This window comes from Astyanax mexicanus, unplaced genomic scaffold (genome assembly GCF_023375975.1).
Source record: "Astyanax mexicanus isolate ESR-SI-001 unplaced genomic scaffold, AstMex3_surface scaffold_39, whole genome shotgun sequence".
NCBI classification, from domain to species: Eukaryota; Metazoa; Chordata; class Actinopteri; order Characiformes; family Acestrorhamphidae; genus Astyanax; species Astyanax mexicanus.
Window position 1 is genome coordinate 455,749 of NW_026040049.1, and position 16,752 is coordinate 472,500.

The 16,752-nt window shown below is 46.8% G+C and overlaps 1 protein-coding gene across 1 annotated transcript in view; it reads right to left on the bottom strand.

The window, feature by feature from the left end:
* Nucleotides 1-16,752, bottom strand: part of akap9 (A kinase (PRKA) anchor protein 9) — a 142,231-nt gene that overhangs the window by 16,005 nt on the left and 109,474 nt on the right. Inside the window, exons 26-39 of the mRNA XM_049473550.1 lie at nt 15,847-16,079; nt 15,037-15,156; nt 11,047-11,223; nt 10,232-10,336; nt 9,880-10,032; nt 9,191-9,277; nt 5,892-7,778; nt 4,657-5,025; nt 4,405-4,539; nt 4,221-4,265; nt 3,444-3,575; nt 2,586-2,630; nt 2,350-2,478; nt 1,173-1,682 (exon numbers count right to left, since the gene is read on the bottom strand). Of these exons, the coding sequence (XP_049329507.1) occupies nt 1,173-1,682; nt 2,350-2,478; nt 2,586-2,630; nt 3,444-3,575; nt 4,221-4,265; nt 4,405-4,539; nt 4,657-5,025; nt 5,892-7,778; nt 9,191-9,277; nt 9,880-10,032; nt 10,232-10,336; nt 11,047-11,223; nt 15,037-15,156; nt 15,847-16,079 (4,127 nt within the window). The remainder of the gene's footprint in view (nt 1-1,172; nt 1,683-2,349; nt 2,479-2,585; nt 2,631-3,443; nt 3,576-4,220; nt 4,266-4,404; nt 4,540-4,656; nt 5,026-5,891; nt 7,779-9,190; nt 9,278-9,879; nt 10,033-10,231; nt 10,337-11,046; nt 11,224-15,036; nt 15,157-15,846; nt 16,080-16,752) is intronic.

Genomic DNA, 16,752 nt, shown 5'->3' on the forward strand with positions numbered 1-16,752 from the left:
TACCCTACAGAGAACCATCTACCTCACAGAGAACATCTACCCCACAGAGAACCATCCACCCCACAGAGAACAATCTACCCTACAAAGAACCATCCACCCCACAGAGAACCATCCACCCTACAGAGAACCATCCACCCCACAGAGAACAATCTACCCTACAAAGAACCATCCACCCCACAGAGAACCATCCACCCCACAGAGAACCATCTACCACACAGAGACTCCACCCCATCATAACCTTGCAGAGATCAAGCAGAAATCAAACAGAGACCTCATAGAGATTCTGCAGTGACGATATACAAACCATGCAGAGATCCCGCAGACCTCGCAAAGACCCAGTAAAGACCCGGCAGAGATCATGCAAAAACAAGGCAAAGATCCAAACATCTCACAAAGGTCCCGCAAAAACCATGCAGAGTTCTGCAGAGTTTCACAAGTATCCCGCAGAGACTCCGTAAAGTGCCGCAAGGATCCTGCAGAGACCATGCAGAGATTTTGCAGATATCCTGCAGAGACCCTTTGAGACCCTCTGAGATCCTGCAGAGACCGCAGAGAGACTCCACAGAGATCCTGCAGAAACAATGTAAAGATCCTCAAGACAGGTCCTGTGGAGACCATGCAGAGCCCGTCTAGAGACCATGCAGAGACCCTGCAGCGTTCCTGCCGAGAACACACAGAGACAATGCATACTTCTGCAGAAATCCCACAGAGATGCACAAAGGTCCCACAGAAACCCAGCAAGGATCTTTCAGAGACCCTGCAGAGTTCCACAGAGATTCTGCAGAGACTTCTAATACATCCCGCAGAGACCCTGCAGAAACAATGTAAAGATCTTCAAGATCTTCAAGGTCCTGTGGAGACCATGTAGAGGTTGTACAGAGAATTTGCAGAGACCCTGCAGAGACCTTGCAGAGACAATGCATACTTCTGCAGAGCTCTGCAAAAATCCCACAGAGCTCCACAAAGATCCCACAGAAACCCAGCAAGGATCTTTCAGAGACCCTGCAGAGACCATGCAAAGATCCCAAAGAGACCCGCAGAATTCCGCAGAGATTTTCCAGAAATCCCACAGAGAAGTACAGACTTTGCAAAAGTTCTGTAAAGATCTTGCAAAGAACCCACCCACACCACAGACCCTAACTGAAAGAGAGTGGACAGAGAGCTGGTCTAACCTCATTGGTGCGCAGGTTGCTGATGGTGGCTCTGAGGGCGGAGCACTCCTGCTCCAGACGCTGGTTCTCCCTCTTCAGATTGTCGCTCTCTGAAATGTGTCGGTTCTCCATGTCCATGATCTCGGCAGCGTGCAGCTCCTGCATCTGACCGATCCTTTCCGTATACTCTCCGATCACCTCCTCTAGCTCCTCGGACGCCTCCACTCGCTCCACCTGGGTCCCGGCGTCCACCCGGCCGTTGGGGAGGTGCTGGGAGCCGTTGGAGGACTGGCTGCTGGAGTTCTTTCGGGACAGGGCTGGTTTATCTTTGGCGACGCTGCTGCTTTTGCTCTTCCCGTCACTGTGCTTCCCTGCCTTCTTTCTGGACTGGGAGGAAGACTGGAGCGGCGGCGGGGGGGACTGGGGCTGAGGCGGTGGTGACTGGGCCGGTTGGTCCTCATTAGATTTGGATAAAGCTGTACGCAGCTGCTGGAGCTCCTCCATCATCTCAGCGAGAGACACGTCTCGGACCTGTGAGGAACAACAGATCAGGATTTTATCTGCCCTGAAGATATGTACAGAGGTACAGGAACCATCAGAATGTTCTGTAAAGTGGTGTACAGTGCAGTACACATATTAATATTTAGTCCTACAGGTCTATAAAATGACCAAAAGGAAAAGTTAATTCTGTAAAGTGGCCTAAATGTAAACTTAGTTTTGTAAACTGATTTAAAATGTAAGTTAATTTCCTTAAAGCAAGCTCTATAAAGTTTAAGGCTCTGTAAAGTAGATACAAGTTTCTATTTGAAATCTGGTTTGAAATGTAAAGCAAAGTGACCTAAAGTGTAAAGCTAGTTCTGTAAAATGGACTTGAGGTTATGGGCAACATTTGTAAGTAGTCTAAAGTGTAACGGAAAAATTGTATAGCAATCTAAATTATTGAAAAATGTTAAGCATGATCTATAAAATATGAACTGGTTAAAAGTACAAATCAAGTTGTGTAAAGTGGCCTAAATTGTAAACTTTGTCAACTGGTCTATAGTGTAAAGCAGGCTGTGTACAGTGGCCTACCGTGGAAAAGGTGCTGTAAAACAGTTTAAAACTGGTGTAAAGTTTTCCAATGTTGTCTATAATATACACATTTATATATTATGCAAAGTCTAAGTTTTATAATGTGTTCTGTGTAAATCTAGTGTACCTGTATCTGCTCCTGTAGTTTGAGGTTCTGTTCGATGTAGCTGTTCAGCTCTTCTTTAGTAGCTGCTGCTTCAGTCCGGACCTCCTGAAGCTCCTGAAGAAGCTCAGAACTTTCCACCTCCCCCGACGCCTGAACATAATAATAATTATATATAATAATAATAATAATATATAATAAATAATCTGCAGGTTTGAAACTGAAATTAAACTATAAAGGGTTTAAGAACAGAAGCTCACCCGGTGCAGCTGATCCTTCAGCAGAGCGATGGTCATCTCCCGCTCCTGTAAACACACCAACAACACCAGATCAACCCACCAGCAACACCACATCAACACACCAACAACACCTGATCAACTCACCAACAACACCAGGTCAACCCACCAGCAACACCAGATCATTAGAACAACAACACCAGATCAACACACCAGATCAACACACCAGATCAACACACCAGCAACACCAGATCAACACACCAGATCAACACACCAGATCAACACACCAGCAACACCAGATCAACACACCAACAACACCAGATCAACACACCAACAACACCAGGTCAACCCACCAGCAACACCACATCAACACACCAACAACACCTGATCAACTCACCAACAACACCAGGTCAACCCACCAACACCACCAGATCATTACAACAACAACACCAGATTAACCCACCAGCAACACCACATCAACACACCAACAACACCTGATCAACACACCAACAACACCTGATCAACACACCAGCAACATCTGAACAACCCACCGGCAACACCAGATCAACACACCAGCAACACCAGATCAACACACCAGCAAAACCAGATCAACCCACCAGCAACACCAGATCAACACACCAACACCACCAGATCAACACACCAACAACACCAGATCAACATACCAACAACACCAGATCAACACACCAGCTCAACACACCAGCAACACCAGATCAACACACCAGCAACACCAGATCAACACACCAACAACACCAGATCAACACACCAGCTGTTTACAGTTTACAGAGCGCAGTTAACATTTCACTTCTATTAAATATTGAATATTTATCATTATTACTGTGATTATTATTATCACAGGTGTACCTGTATCTGCTCCTGCAGGTGGTGACTGAGCTCCCTGCAGGTGATCAGCTCCTCTTTACTGGCCGTTGCCTGGTCCTGGGCGTCCTGAAGCTCCCGCAGGACCTCTGACACCTCGCCACCACGCTCCAACGCCTGACCAGCAGCAGGACACAATCACATCAACACCAAATACACCAGAGCACCAGATACATCAGAGCACCAGATACATCAGATGCACCAGATACACCAGAGCACCAGATACACCAGATGCACCAGATGCACCAGAGCACCAGATACATCAGATGCACCAGATACACCAGAGCACCAGATACACCAGATGCACCAGATGCACCAGAGCACCAGATACATCAGATGCACCAGATGCACCAGATGCACCAGATGCACCAGATACACCAGATGCACCAGAGCACCAGATACATCAGAGCACCAGATACACCAGATGCACCAGATGCACCAGAGCACCAGATACATCAGAGCACCAGATACACCAGATGCACCAGATACACCAGATGCACCAGATACATCAGAGCACCAGATACATCAGAGCACCAGATACACCAGATGCACCAGATACACAGAGCACTAGATGCACCAGATGCACCAGATGCACCAGATGCACCAGAGCACCTGATACATCAGAGCACCAGATACACCAGATGCAATAGATGCACCAGATACACCAGATGCACCAGAGCACCAGATACATCAGAGCACCAGATACACCAGATGCACCAGAGCACGGTTCACCAGGATTCAGTGGATGAAGAGTTCACTTACCTTCTGCAGATCTTCCTCCAGCTGCTGGATGACTGCCTCCTTCAGCTGCAGGTAAACCACAGATCAGATCATGCTTATAAACACCTTTATAACCTTGATATAACACCTCGCTCACGGCGACTTGCTAGATTTAAATATTTTAATGCTAAGTGAGGTAAAGTGAGATGTCTCAGGTGTAAAGTACCTGAATCTGTTCCTGCAGGTTCCGGCTGAGCTCTCGGCAGCTTGTTAGCTCTTCGTTAGCAGCGTTCGCTTCATCTCGTACCTTCTGCAGCTCCGCGAGAACCTCCTCCACCTGACCGTCCCCATCACTCAACACCTGCAGAACCAGGAGGAGGCAATTATTATTATTATTACTACTGAAGACAAGTGTTTCTGATCATGTGGTCAGGTTTGAGGGAGGTGCGGTGTTGTGCGGTGTCGTTCGTCTTCGTACCTGTGCACAGGTAGGTGATGGTTTGGTCCTCATCTGGTTGAGGAGCTCCACCAGCACGGCCAGCCGCCGCTCGTACTCCTGCACCTCCTCCTCCGAGCTGCTCAGAAGCTCCTTCTGAAGCTCCTGGTCTTTCTGTAAGAAGCTCAGACCCTGCTCCAGCTCCTGCAGCTTCTCCGACAGTAACCCCACCTTACCAGGGGTCCTCGCCTTCTGCACCCGAGCCACCGCGTGGCCCTCGCCCTCCAGATCTGCTCTGGAGTCCAGCAGTCCGGCGATGGCTTGGTCTAATGTTGCTTCCTCCCTGTGGAGCTCTTTGGTTTGGACCTGAACTGCCTCCAGCTGGGCCTGGCTCACCAACACGGCAGCCACCTAACGACAACGACAACAATGTCGAGGTTACGACTACTAAACCTAACAGACCTGTACAAATATCACCATATAAAAACACCTTAAACATATCGACCAGGGTTAAGGTTGGTAGCCACAGCGAGAATGTTGCAAACAGCGTGATAGCAATGTTCGGCTAAATCCCAAATCGAGTGCTAATACTGCAGTAGTGATGTTGCACAAGTACTGTAGCTGGGGCACTTATGCCATGGTAGTAATATTGGACAAGACCTAACGCTGTGGTAGTGACTTGGAAGATGGCCGCAACAATGGACGACACCGGTAGCGAGTATGAAAACTAACCACCCTACATTTCACATTTAGATAGTTTGCCTAATTAAAAAAGTTAGCATGCTAACTTGGTAAAATCACAGTATTTGCATGCATGCGAGATCTGTTGTATAAGTACCGTATTTTCTGTAGTATAAGACAACTAAGCTTACTGTAAATAAACAGAAGCACTTTGCTCAAACAAATGTTGTTTAAGAATTACAGTTTTGTTTACTTAGGCACCTCCAGTGGTGAGACCTGCTGAATTAGAAGAAAAGCGTGGCGACACCCCTGTTCCCTACTATGGTTGCTTTGAATGCACCCTATTATATTGTGCACCTTAAAAACCATAAAATTGCGTATTTGTTAAACCATATAGTTTAAAGGGTTCGCATCTGCACCACTGTAGTTGCATCAAATCCTATTCTACTGTCCTAGTGTACACCACTGCGTCTCACCGTAATGGTACTACCATGTTAGCTTGTTCCTTTGTGCTAACTTGGAGCTAAAAAATAGGGAGTAAGATGAGTGACTATATTGCTCAGGTACGGTAAAGGGTACGGTAAAGACAGACTTACCTTTTCCCTGAGCTTCTCCTCCAGCTGAGACACCTTCAGGTGTAGCATCTCTGCGCCGTCCTGAGCCTTTTCTACCTGTAGTCTGCAGGCGTGTAGCTCCGCCTCCTTCTCCTCCACGCTCTCCTCCAGCTCTGCTATTCGCTGTGTCAGGTCACCCACCCGGGACCCGGCACTTTCCTGCAGAGCATGGACCTGAGCCTGGGCCACAACCAGAGCGGCGGTGCGGTCCCTCAGAGCCTCGTCCAGTGCCGCCTTCCACCTCCCGCTCTCCTGCTCCTGCTCTGCATCTCGATCCAGCGCCTCCTGCTGGAGACTCTCGTACTTAACGAGGAGTGACGAGTGGTCAGTCTTCAGAGTTTCCAGCTCTTTTACCACTGCATCCAACTTCTGATTCAGTTCATCGTATTCCTCCTCGCCATGGAGGTCCTCTTTTTGCTCTACGTTGGACAGTTCCTGCTTGACACCTTCATACTTAACGATGAGTGACGAGTGGTCAGTCTTCAGAGTTTCCAGTTCCTTTATCACTGCGTCCATCTTCTGTTTAAGTTCATTGTACTCTTCCTTGCCATGGAGGTCGTGCTCAAACTTGGGGCTCTGTGTGCGCTCTACGTTGGACAGTTCCTGCTGGACACCCTCGTACTTAATGAGCAGTGACGAGTGGTCCGTCTTGAGGGTGTCCAACTCTTGTATGACCGCGTCCATCTTCTGTTTCAGTTCATTGTATTCCTCCTCGCCATGGAGGTCGCCCTCAATCTTGGGGCTCTGTGTACGCTCTACGTTGGACAGTTCCTGCTGGAGACTTTCGTACTTAACGAGGAGTGTCGAGTGGTCAGTCTTTAAGGAGTCCAGTTCCTTTACCACCATGTCCATCTTCTGTTTCAGTTCATCATACTCCTCCTTGCCATGGAGGTCGTCCTCACCCTTGAGGCTTTGTTTGTGCTCTACGTGGGACAGTTCCTGCTGAACACCCTCGTATTTAACAAGGAGTGATGAGTGGTCAGTCTTCAGAGTTTCCAGCTCCTTTACGACTGCATCCAACTTCTGTTTCAGTTCATCATACTCCTCCTCTCCATGGAGGTCATCCTTGTCTTCTGGGCTCTGTTTGCGCTCTACGTTGGACAGTTCCTGCTGGAGTTTCTCGTACTTATCGAGGAGTGACGAGTGGTCAGTTTTGAGGGTATCCAACTCTTGTATGACAGCATCCAACTTCTGTTTCAGTTCATCATACGCCTCCTCGCCATGGAGGTTGTCCTCCTGTTGCTGTTTGTGCTCTACGTGGGACAGTTCCTGCTGGAGACTCTCGTACTTAACGAGGAGTGACGAGTGGTCAGTCTTCAGAGTTTCCAGCTCCTTCACGACTGCATCCAACTTCTGTTTCAGTTCGTCGTCCTCAATCTTAGAGGTCTGTTTGTGCTCTACGTGGGACAGTTCCTGCTGGAGACTCTCGTACTTAACGAGGAGTGACAAGTGGTCAGTCTTAAAAAAGTCCAATTCCTTTACCACTGCGTCCAACTTCTGTTTCAGTTCATCGTACTCCTCCTCGCCATGGTGGTCCTCTTTTTGCTCTATGTGGGACAGTTCCTGCTGGACACCCTCATACTCAACGAGGAGTGACGAGTGTTCAGTCTTCAGAGTTTCCAGCTCCTTAACGACTGCTTCCAACTTCTGTTTCAGTTCATCGTACTCCTCCTCGCCATGGCGGTCGTCCTCGTCCTCTGGGGTCTGTTTGTGCTCTATGTGGGACAGTTCCTGCTGGAGTTTCTCGATGACGGAGTTGAGTTGCTCCACCTCCTCCTCGCTGTCTCGCTTCAGGCGCTCCTGTTCTCCTCGTAGGTACTCCACCTGAGCCTCCAGCTCCAGCACCAGCTCGCTCTTCTGCTCCACCTCCTGGTAGTGCCACAACCCAGAGAAGTTAGAAAAGAAGAAAAGGAATCTACAAAGCCAAGAACCCGTCCCAAACACCTCGAGACTCTGTGGACCGGACGGGACCCACCGGTCAGGAACATCCGAATCATTTAATCAATTAACTTCTTACTTTAAGGAAGTGAATCTGGGTTTGAAAATGCAGCGGATATTTGGGACGGGGACACTTTAGGTCCATTTTAGAACAACTGCAAATAGTTCTCAAATGTATCAAAAAGATTAAACATCAAAAGACATGCATAAAATTAACTGCAAACCTGGAAAAAAAAACACTCCACCACAACAATCACACACTGTAACACAAATCAACAGCTGTCAGTCAGAAAAGTAATCCATGTTAACTCAGGATATAAAGTTTAATAAGTGCAGGTTCTGGATAATCTGACCCAGGCCTGGGAATTTATCAGAATTAGAATCAGATCAATCTGCACTTATTAAATATTTATCATTGATCATTTCACAAATATTAATATCATGAGAAAAATGTCATCAATATATATATATATATATTCCCACTGTCACAACAGTATCTCAGAACCAGCAGCTTCGGAAACATTCAAGTCTGGAAGTCTTAAGATCAAAAGAATTAATGAATAATCTCATGGTTGTATTAAGAAAGAATTGTAAACATCTTGACCAAGTTTTAGTCTGGACTTTAGACTTAATTATCAAAGTCTCTGCCTTAAAACAGACTTTATTATTGTAAAGACTTGAGACTGACTACTGAAAAGACTCAGTCCTGAGTCCTGTAGAGACTCAGTCTTGACTGCTGTGAAGTCTCTGATTTTAGCACTGCAAAGTCTCGATTTTGACAAGTTGACAAGACTCAGTCTTGACTATTTTAAAGACTCTGTCTTAAATACTATAGAGACTCTCTTGACTCATACTTGACTATTATAAAGACTCAGTTATGATTGTTCTAAAATCTCAGTCTAGACTACTGTAAAGACTCTGTAAAGAGTCTTGATTACTGTCTTGATTACTGTCTTGTTCGTGTCTATTAAAAAGACTTCTTGAAAGTTGAGTCTGAGACTTGGATCAGAGTCTCAGTGAAGTAAAGGAGTCTTTTTCTTGACTCTGACTCGTGTGCAGCGTTTCTGTACGAGTTTTTAAGGTTAATGTGATACAGGACTCTGCTCCACAGTGAGGATATATATTTATATATATTTATGACCCGTGCAGAAAATAAACATTAGTAATGGAAACAGATGGAGAAATTAAACAGGATCAAACAGAGGGGGAGGAGCCATGAAGACCTGCATCCAGACGGAGGTTCACACCAGCGGATTTCACGTAAACACACACACACACACTGACGGGTACACACACACATACGCGAGAGGGCGTGGTTAGCGTATGCGTGTGGGCGGGGTTACCTGGTGGTCAGGGCGGGGCTCTGTTAGCTGGAGTTTAGCGATGTGCTCATTAAGGAGAGCTATGTCCCTGTCCTTCTGCTGCAACACCTTCAGGAGTTAAACACCAGCACAGCCGCTCTTAGAACAGGACTACAGAACCTACAACCTGATCTAGAACCGCCATGCACATCGCCATGCACTACTGAACCTCTCACCAGGGTTTATCGGTGAATAAAATTTTTATTTACGTTATTTCCTTTCCTAAAAACAGCCCTACGAGTTTATTTATTTATTACATATTTTAATTAAGTTCTAGTTCTTCCACTAACTAAAACCCCACATATACGATGCTAACAAACCCAACACAGCTCAACACGCTTGGAGGAGAACACAAACCCAGCTAACACTGCTGGATCAGCATTAGCATTAGCCGCTAACCATGATAAGCGCTAGTTCTTCCGTTATTTAGAGGGAGTATATTGAACTGTAGCCTTCTGCTAACCCCAGCTAGCACTGCTGGAGCAGTATTAGCATTACCTGCTAACCGCGCTAAGCGCTAGCTCTTTCACAGTTCAGAGATTAAGTATTATCGGCCTGTAGCCTGTAGCAGATACCTGTTCACACTGTACACGAGGACTCGTAGCAGGGTACCTGTGGTCTCAGGTGTGTGTGGGGGGTGTGGTCTCAGGTGTGTGGGGGTGTGGTCTCACCGTGTGCAGGTTGGTCTGGGTGAGGAGCTCCTGCTGCTGGGTGCTGATCTCCTTGCGCTGGATCTCCAGCTGCATGTGGAGCTGCTGCACCTCCTCGCTCTTATTCTGCAGCTCCTCCCGGAACTGCTCCAGCTGCTCCTCCAGATTAACGATCTGCAGGCGGGAACACACTCCGTTACCGTCAACTCCGTTACAGTTACAGTCAACTCCATACACTCAGTCAACCTAGTTACAGTCAACTCAGATACTGTAACTCGTTACAGTTGAGTATATGATTGCTGGCTATCAGAGACTGATTAGCATGCAGTGTAAGAGTGGTCAGCTCCGTAACTACAGTGGGTTTAATTATTACCTCCTTCTCCTTCCTGTCCAGAGCCTCTCTCTCAGTCTGGAGGAGAGACTCCAGTGTAGCGTCCTCACCAGCGGCCATCGAGGCATACTGCTTACTGTCCTCCTCCTACACACACACACACACACACACAAAACACACACATTACACACACACACAAACAGTGCACAACATTTACACGCCTAAGCAATCAGTACAATCAATATGTTCACACTTCACACCACATAATGCATGCTGTACACACACACTCACACACACACACTCACACACACTCACACACACTCACACACACTCACACACACTCACACACACAGGCTACAGCTGGAAGCAGCTGTTAGTGTAGTGGCACCATGGGAACAGCTGACGTTAAAGAACTGCCACAGCCGCTGGCACCCCCCCACCAGCCACACACACACACCACACACACACACACACACGCACACACACTTACACACACACACACTTACACACACACACACTTACACACACACACACACACACCACACACACTCGCGTGCACACACACACACACACACACACACTTACACACACACACACACACATTATACACACACACGATATACACACACACTCACACACACATTATACACACACACACACACACACATTATACACACACATACATACACACACACTCACACACACAGAAATGGTAGCATAGCAACAATAACCCACAGCATCAGAAGCTAAAGCAGACACAGCATGCTAATGCTCACAATACACACACACACACACCTACACACACGCACACGCACACTATATACACATGCACGTTCACTACACGCGTTCACACTCACGGTGGTGGCGGGGTGGGTGTTAGCGATGAGCGCCTGCTCCAGCTCTCTGACGCGAGTCTCCAGCTTCTCGATCTCCTCGTTCCTCTCCTCCACCTCCCTCTGCAGCTGCTCCGACCGCAGGAGCAGCTCACTGCACCAATCAGCTTTCTCCCTCAGAGCACCGCTCAACTCCTCCACCTATCACAGAGAGGGGGCGGGGCACGGGGCAGGGCGAACAGACACAGATCAGACAGAATAGAGTTACAGTCGGGCCTTCAATCTAGAACCAAAAACACAGAACCGCCTCAGCTACAGTCATCTCTGTTACAGTCCTCATCAATTACATTCATCTCTGTTACAGACCTGATCAATTACAGTCAGCTCCGTTACAGTCCTCATCAATTAAAGTCATCTCTGTTACAGTCCTCATCAATAACAGTCATCTATATTACAGTTCTCATCAATTACAGTCAGCTCCGTTACAGTCCTCATCAATTACTGCCAACTTCGTTACTGTCCTGAATAATTATAGTCAGCTCCGTTACAGTCCTCATCAGTTACAGTCAGCTCCGTTACAACCATCATCATTACAGTCAGCTCTGTTACAGCCATCATCATAACAGTCAGCTCCGTTACAGCAATCATCATTACAGTCAGCTCCGTTACAGTCCTCATCAGTTACAGTCAGTTTCGTTACAGTCCTCATCAATTACAGTAAGCTCTGTTACAGCCATCATCATTACAGTCAGCTCTGTTACAGCCATCATCATAACAGTCAGCTCCGTTACAGTCCTCATCAGTTACAGTCAGTTCCGTTACAGTCCTCATCAATTACAGTAAGCTCTGTTACAGCCATCATCATTACAGTCAGCTCCGTTACAGGCATCATCATTACATTCAGCACTGTTAAGGACCTGATCAATACAGTCAGCTCCGTTACAGTCCTGATCAATACAATCAGCTCCGTTACAGTCCTCATCAATACAGTCAGCTCAGTTACAAACCTGATCAATACAGTCAGCTCCGTTCAATCCTTCATCATTACAGTCAGCTCTATTACAGACCTGATCAATACATTCAGCCCCGTTACAACCATCATTATTATAGTCAGCTCCATTACAATAAGCTCAGTTAAAACTATTATTGTGGTCAAATCCCTTACTTCTAATATCAATTACAGTCTGCTCCGTTAATGCAACTTCTATTTTCTACCAGCCCTATTCAGCACTGTGGAACCCGTCTGACTGAACCCGACGAGTACTGAACCAGACCGCCTTAACCCGGCCAACTGTCTGAACCCGACTGTCTGAACCCGACGAGTACTGAACCAGACCGCCTTAACCCGGCCGACTGTCTGAACCAGACTGTCTGAACCCGACTGTCTGAACCCGACGAGTACTGAACCAGACCGCCTTAACCCGGCCGACTGTCTGAACCCGACTGTCTGAACCCGACGAGTACTGAACCAGACCGCCTTAACCCGGCCGACTGTCTGAACCCGACGAGTACTGAACCAGACCGCCTTAACCCGCCCGACTGTCTGAACCCGACTGTCTGAACCCGACGAGTACTGAACCAGACCGCCTTAACCCGGCCGACTGTCTGAACCCGACTGTCTGAACCCGACGAGTACTGAACCAGACCGCCTTAACCCGGCCAACTGTCTGAACCCGACTGTCTGAACCCGACGAGTACTGAACCAGACCGCCTTAACCCGCCCGACTGTCTGAACCCGACTGTCTGAACCCGACGAGTACTGAACCAGACCGCCTTAACCCGGCCGACTGTCTGAACCCGACTGTCTGAACCCGACGAGTACTGAACCAGACCGCCTTAACCCGCCCGACTGTCTGAACCCGACTGTCTGAACCCGACGAGTACTGAACCAGACTGTCTGAACCCGACTGTCTGAACCCGACGAGTACTGAACCAGACCGCCTTAACCCGGCCGACTGTCTGAACCCGACTGTCTGAACCCGAATGTCTGAACCCGAATGTCTGAACCCGAATGTCTGAACCCGACGAGTACTGAACCAGACCGCCTTAACCCGGCCGACTGTCTGAACCCGACTGTCTGAACCAGACTGTCTGAACCAGACTGTCTGAACCCGACTGTCTGAACCCGACTGTCTGAACCCGATGATTACTGAACCAGTCTGCCTTAAACCGACTGACTGTCTGAACCCGACCGTCTAAACCCGACTTACTGAACCAGACTTACTGAACCAGACCGACTGAACACGACCGACTGAACACGACCGACTGAACACGACCGACTGAACACGACCGACTGAACACGACCGACTGAACACGACCGACTGAACACGACCGACTGAACCCGACGAGTGACTGAACCAGACTGCCTGAAGTTTGATACCCCTCAATGGTAATTTAAGGGTAAGTTAGAAGGACACCCCTGTGGGACAGTTTGAGGATACATTAGAAGGCCTGAACCCGACACTATCCTTTAGACATCAATAATATTCTAACTGAAATCACTTTATATGTGTTACAGTCTGTTAATTATCTGTAATGACTATACATTACCAAATAAAATGACTAATTTTGTTTAAACGCACTTTAACTCCAGCAAGGGTAAATACACCTGCTCTCACTACTAATATTCACTAGTGCTCAGCATTACACTGTACTGTAAACTGTTACGCACTAAAAGCTGGAATGACTCATTCCTCAGCGTGTCCTCAGAGGATCATCTGTATCTGAGTTTAGAGGAGTTTGAGATCAGATTATGCACTTTATCATTGTGATTACACACATTATTTCACTCTGGAAAGAAGAGAAAGCTTCTCTTACAAAACAGGTAGGTCCTCCTCAGCCTGATCTATTGTTCAGAGAGATACGAGTTCTAGCCTCCAGCTACAGCCAGAAACCGAAACTCAGTTTTATTCTCACACTGTAAAAAACTACCTCTCAGAGGTAGAAATGTTGCTCAGAACTCGGTGCTTCTTTTCTGCAAATGTCTGACTAACGGAATTGACAACACTTCTCTCTTTGGCAGATCATAATAAGTTAGAGGGAAGGTGAGTTTGATGGTCAATTAGAAGGGTATCCCTCTTGGACAGGATAAGGTTAGACAAGAAGAGTACCCCTGTTGGACAGTTTGAGGGTGAATTACAAGGACACCCGTCTGGACAATTTGAGGGTTAGTTAGAAGGGTACCCTTCTGGGACAATTTAAGGGGAGTTGAAAAGGTACCCCTGTGGGACAGTTTGAAGGTAGATTACAAGGATACCCCTTAATGGCAATTTAAGGGTAAGTTAGAAGAACACCCTTGTGAGACAGTTTGAGGATACTTTAGAAGGACACCCTCTGGAAAATTTTAGGGTTAGTTAGAAGGGAACGTTACTAAAACAGTTTGGGAGCATGTTGGAAAGGTATTCCCCTGGAAAGTCAAAGTTAAAATGGTACCCCTGTGGGACAGTTTGAGGGTGAATTACAAGGACACCCGTCTGGACAGTTTGAGGGATTTTAGAAGGATACCCCTGTGGAACAATTTGAGGATTAGTTAGAAAGGTATCCCTGTTGGACAGTTTCTGGGTTAGTTAGAAGGGAACCTCACTAAAACCATTTGGGAGGATGTTGGAAAGGTATTCCCCCGGGAAGGTTTAAGTTTAAGTTTAAATGGCACCCCGTGGGACAGTTTGAGGACACATTAGAAGAATACCCCCTCTGGGACAGTTTGAGGTTTAGTTAGAAAGGTACCCCTCTGGGACAGTTTAAAGGTTAGTTAGAGGGGCACCGCATTGGAACAATTTGAGGGTAAGTTAGAAAGGTACTCCTGTGGGACGGTTTAAAGGGGACAATTAAAAGGTTACCCCACTGGACAGTTTGAGGGTTTAAAAAGGTAGCCCTGTGGGACAAGATTGAGAGTCAGTTATAAGAGTAACCCTCCGGAACATTTTGAGGAAAACCTAAAAGGGTACCTGTTCAGCGCTGGTAAACAGTTTTGGATAATTAGCACAAATCTGCAGTGAAAATAAAGTACTGTACCTCTCTGTGGTGCTGGTCACTACTGGCCGGGGGTTTCGGGGGGTTCCTCAGCTGCTGCTCCAGTTTATGGATCTCCTGCTGAAACACATCTCTCTCGTGCTCCCTGTCCATTGCCTGTTCCTGAAAGGTCAAAGGTCAGGTCAGAGGGCTCAAATGGCAAACTGAAAGAAAGTGCAGCTTTAAAACAACGTGGACAAACCTGAGTTGAATCAAAGCATTATAACAGACGCCACTCAGACCAGGTAACGCAATGTTCAGCTGAATTTATCTTGTGAAATGTGGAGGATATAGTCTTTTGTGATGGTAAATGGCTGAAATGTTCCTCTGAGAAGATTCCAGATGTTCCTCAGAACTGTTTCTGTTCTATGGCTGCAGTGAAAAGTGAATTGTCAGGGTGTCCCTCTGATTTAAATCAGGAGACAATAGCAGGGAACGTTTCAGGACACTAGGATAGGTTGTTAATGTCAGTTAATAAAGTAGATTTTGTTGCATTAACAGGGCAGCGCTTTTGGTACAGTACCTATTCCATTTACCTTTTGCCTTTTAGGGGAACAAGATAGTTCATTTACACTATATGACAGTTGGGTGTCATTACAGAGGGTAGTCCTTTGGTACAGTCTTGTGTAGAACTTTCTTAAAACTTAATGGAAAAGTTTGCAGGCAAAAGTTGCCAATTTCTAGAAGTGTTCACAAGTATTTCTATTTTACTCTTAGTTACAATTTAAAAGACAAGTAATTTACATTCTGTCTCATCTAGTTTGCATGAGTTTGAATGTCTGAACTATTTCTGGTCGACAGCACAGAACTTACATCCAGGAACCGGCGGTTATTCTCCATCTGTTTCTCCAGGGCACTGATCTGTTGTGTAAGGTCAGCACTCTCGGCCCGGTGAGTTTCCTCCAGCTCTGCAAAACGCCCCACCTGTTCCTCAAGCTCCGCCTCCAGCTGCTTCACCTGCTGCAGGAGCTCAGCGTGCTCCTTCTCGGCCTGACGCTGAACCTCCACCTTCTCCTGCATCAGCTTCTCCGTCTCCTCCAGGAGGTCTACGCCCGCCAGCACACACACATACAGGAGTTAGCATGAAGAACACACTTCCTGCACCACGCCGGACGCTAGTCAGAAATGGAGGTGTTGCACGACAAACACTGCACTTCAGAAACCAGCGAGGAATCAGTGTTTTAGTTCATTAGCAACAAAAAAAGGTTACTGTCTTCAGTTTTACACTGGAGAGACAAGGTTTTAGTAGCTAACAGTAGGTAACAGAAGCCTGTAAACGTTTAAAAGTATAAGTACCCTCTAAAGTTCAGGAATCCCTGAAGTTGCTTTTAGGAACATTTAGCTTTTTGAAATGTTCCTTAAAACACTTTAAGGGGTTCCAGCACAGTTTGATTTGAAGAACTACTAACCTTCTCTCAAGAAACTTACTCTTTAAACAGTGAGTTACAAGGTTTCTGCATTTTTAAATCATCAAATACTTCTTTAACCACGAGGATCTGTTCAGACAGCAGGTAACAGTGACACAAATTCGATTCAAATTTTAGGCTAATCTCTAACATGATCTGTATCCGACATTGGTCTGAACAGTTTAGGCTCATTAACTGATGCTCATTTGCTAAAGAGCAACAGAGCTTCACATGAAGTTTCGGTTTCATCTTCTCCAGAATCACATGAGCCATCAAGCAGTTCCAGTGTCTGCAGCTGGACTCATCACAGAGA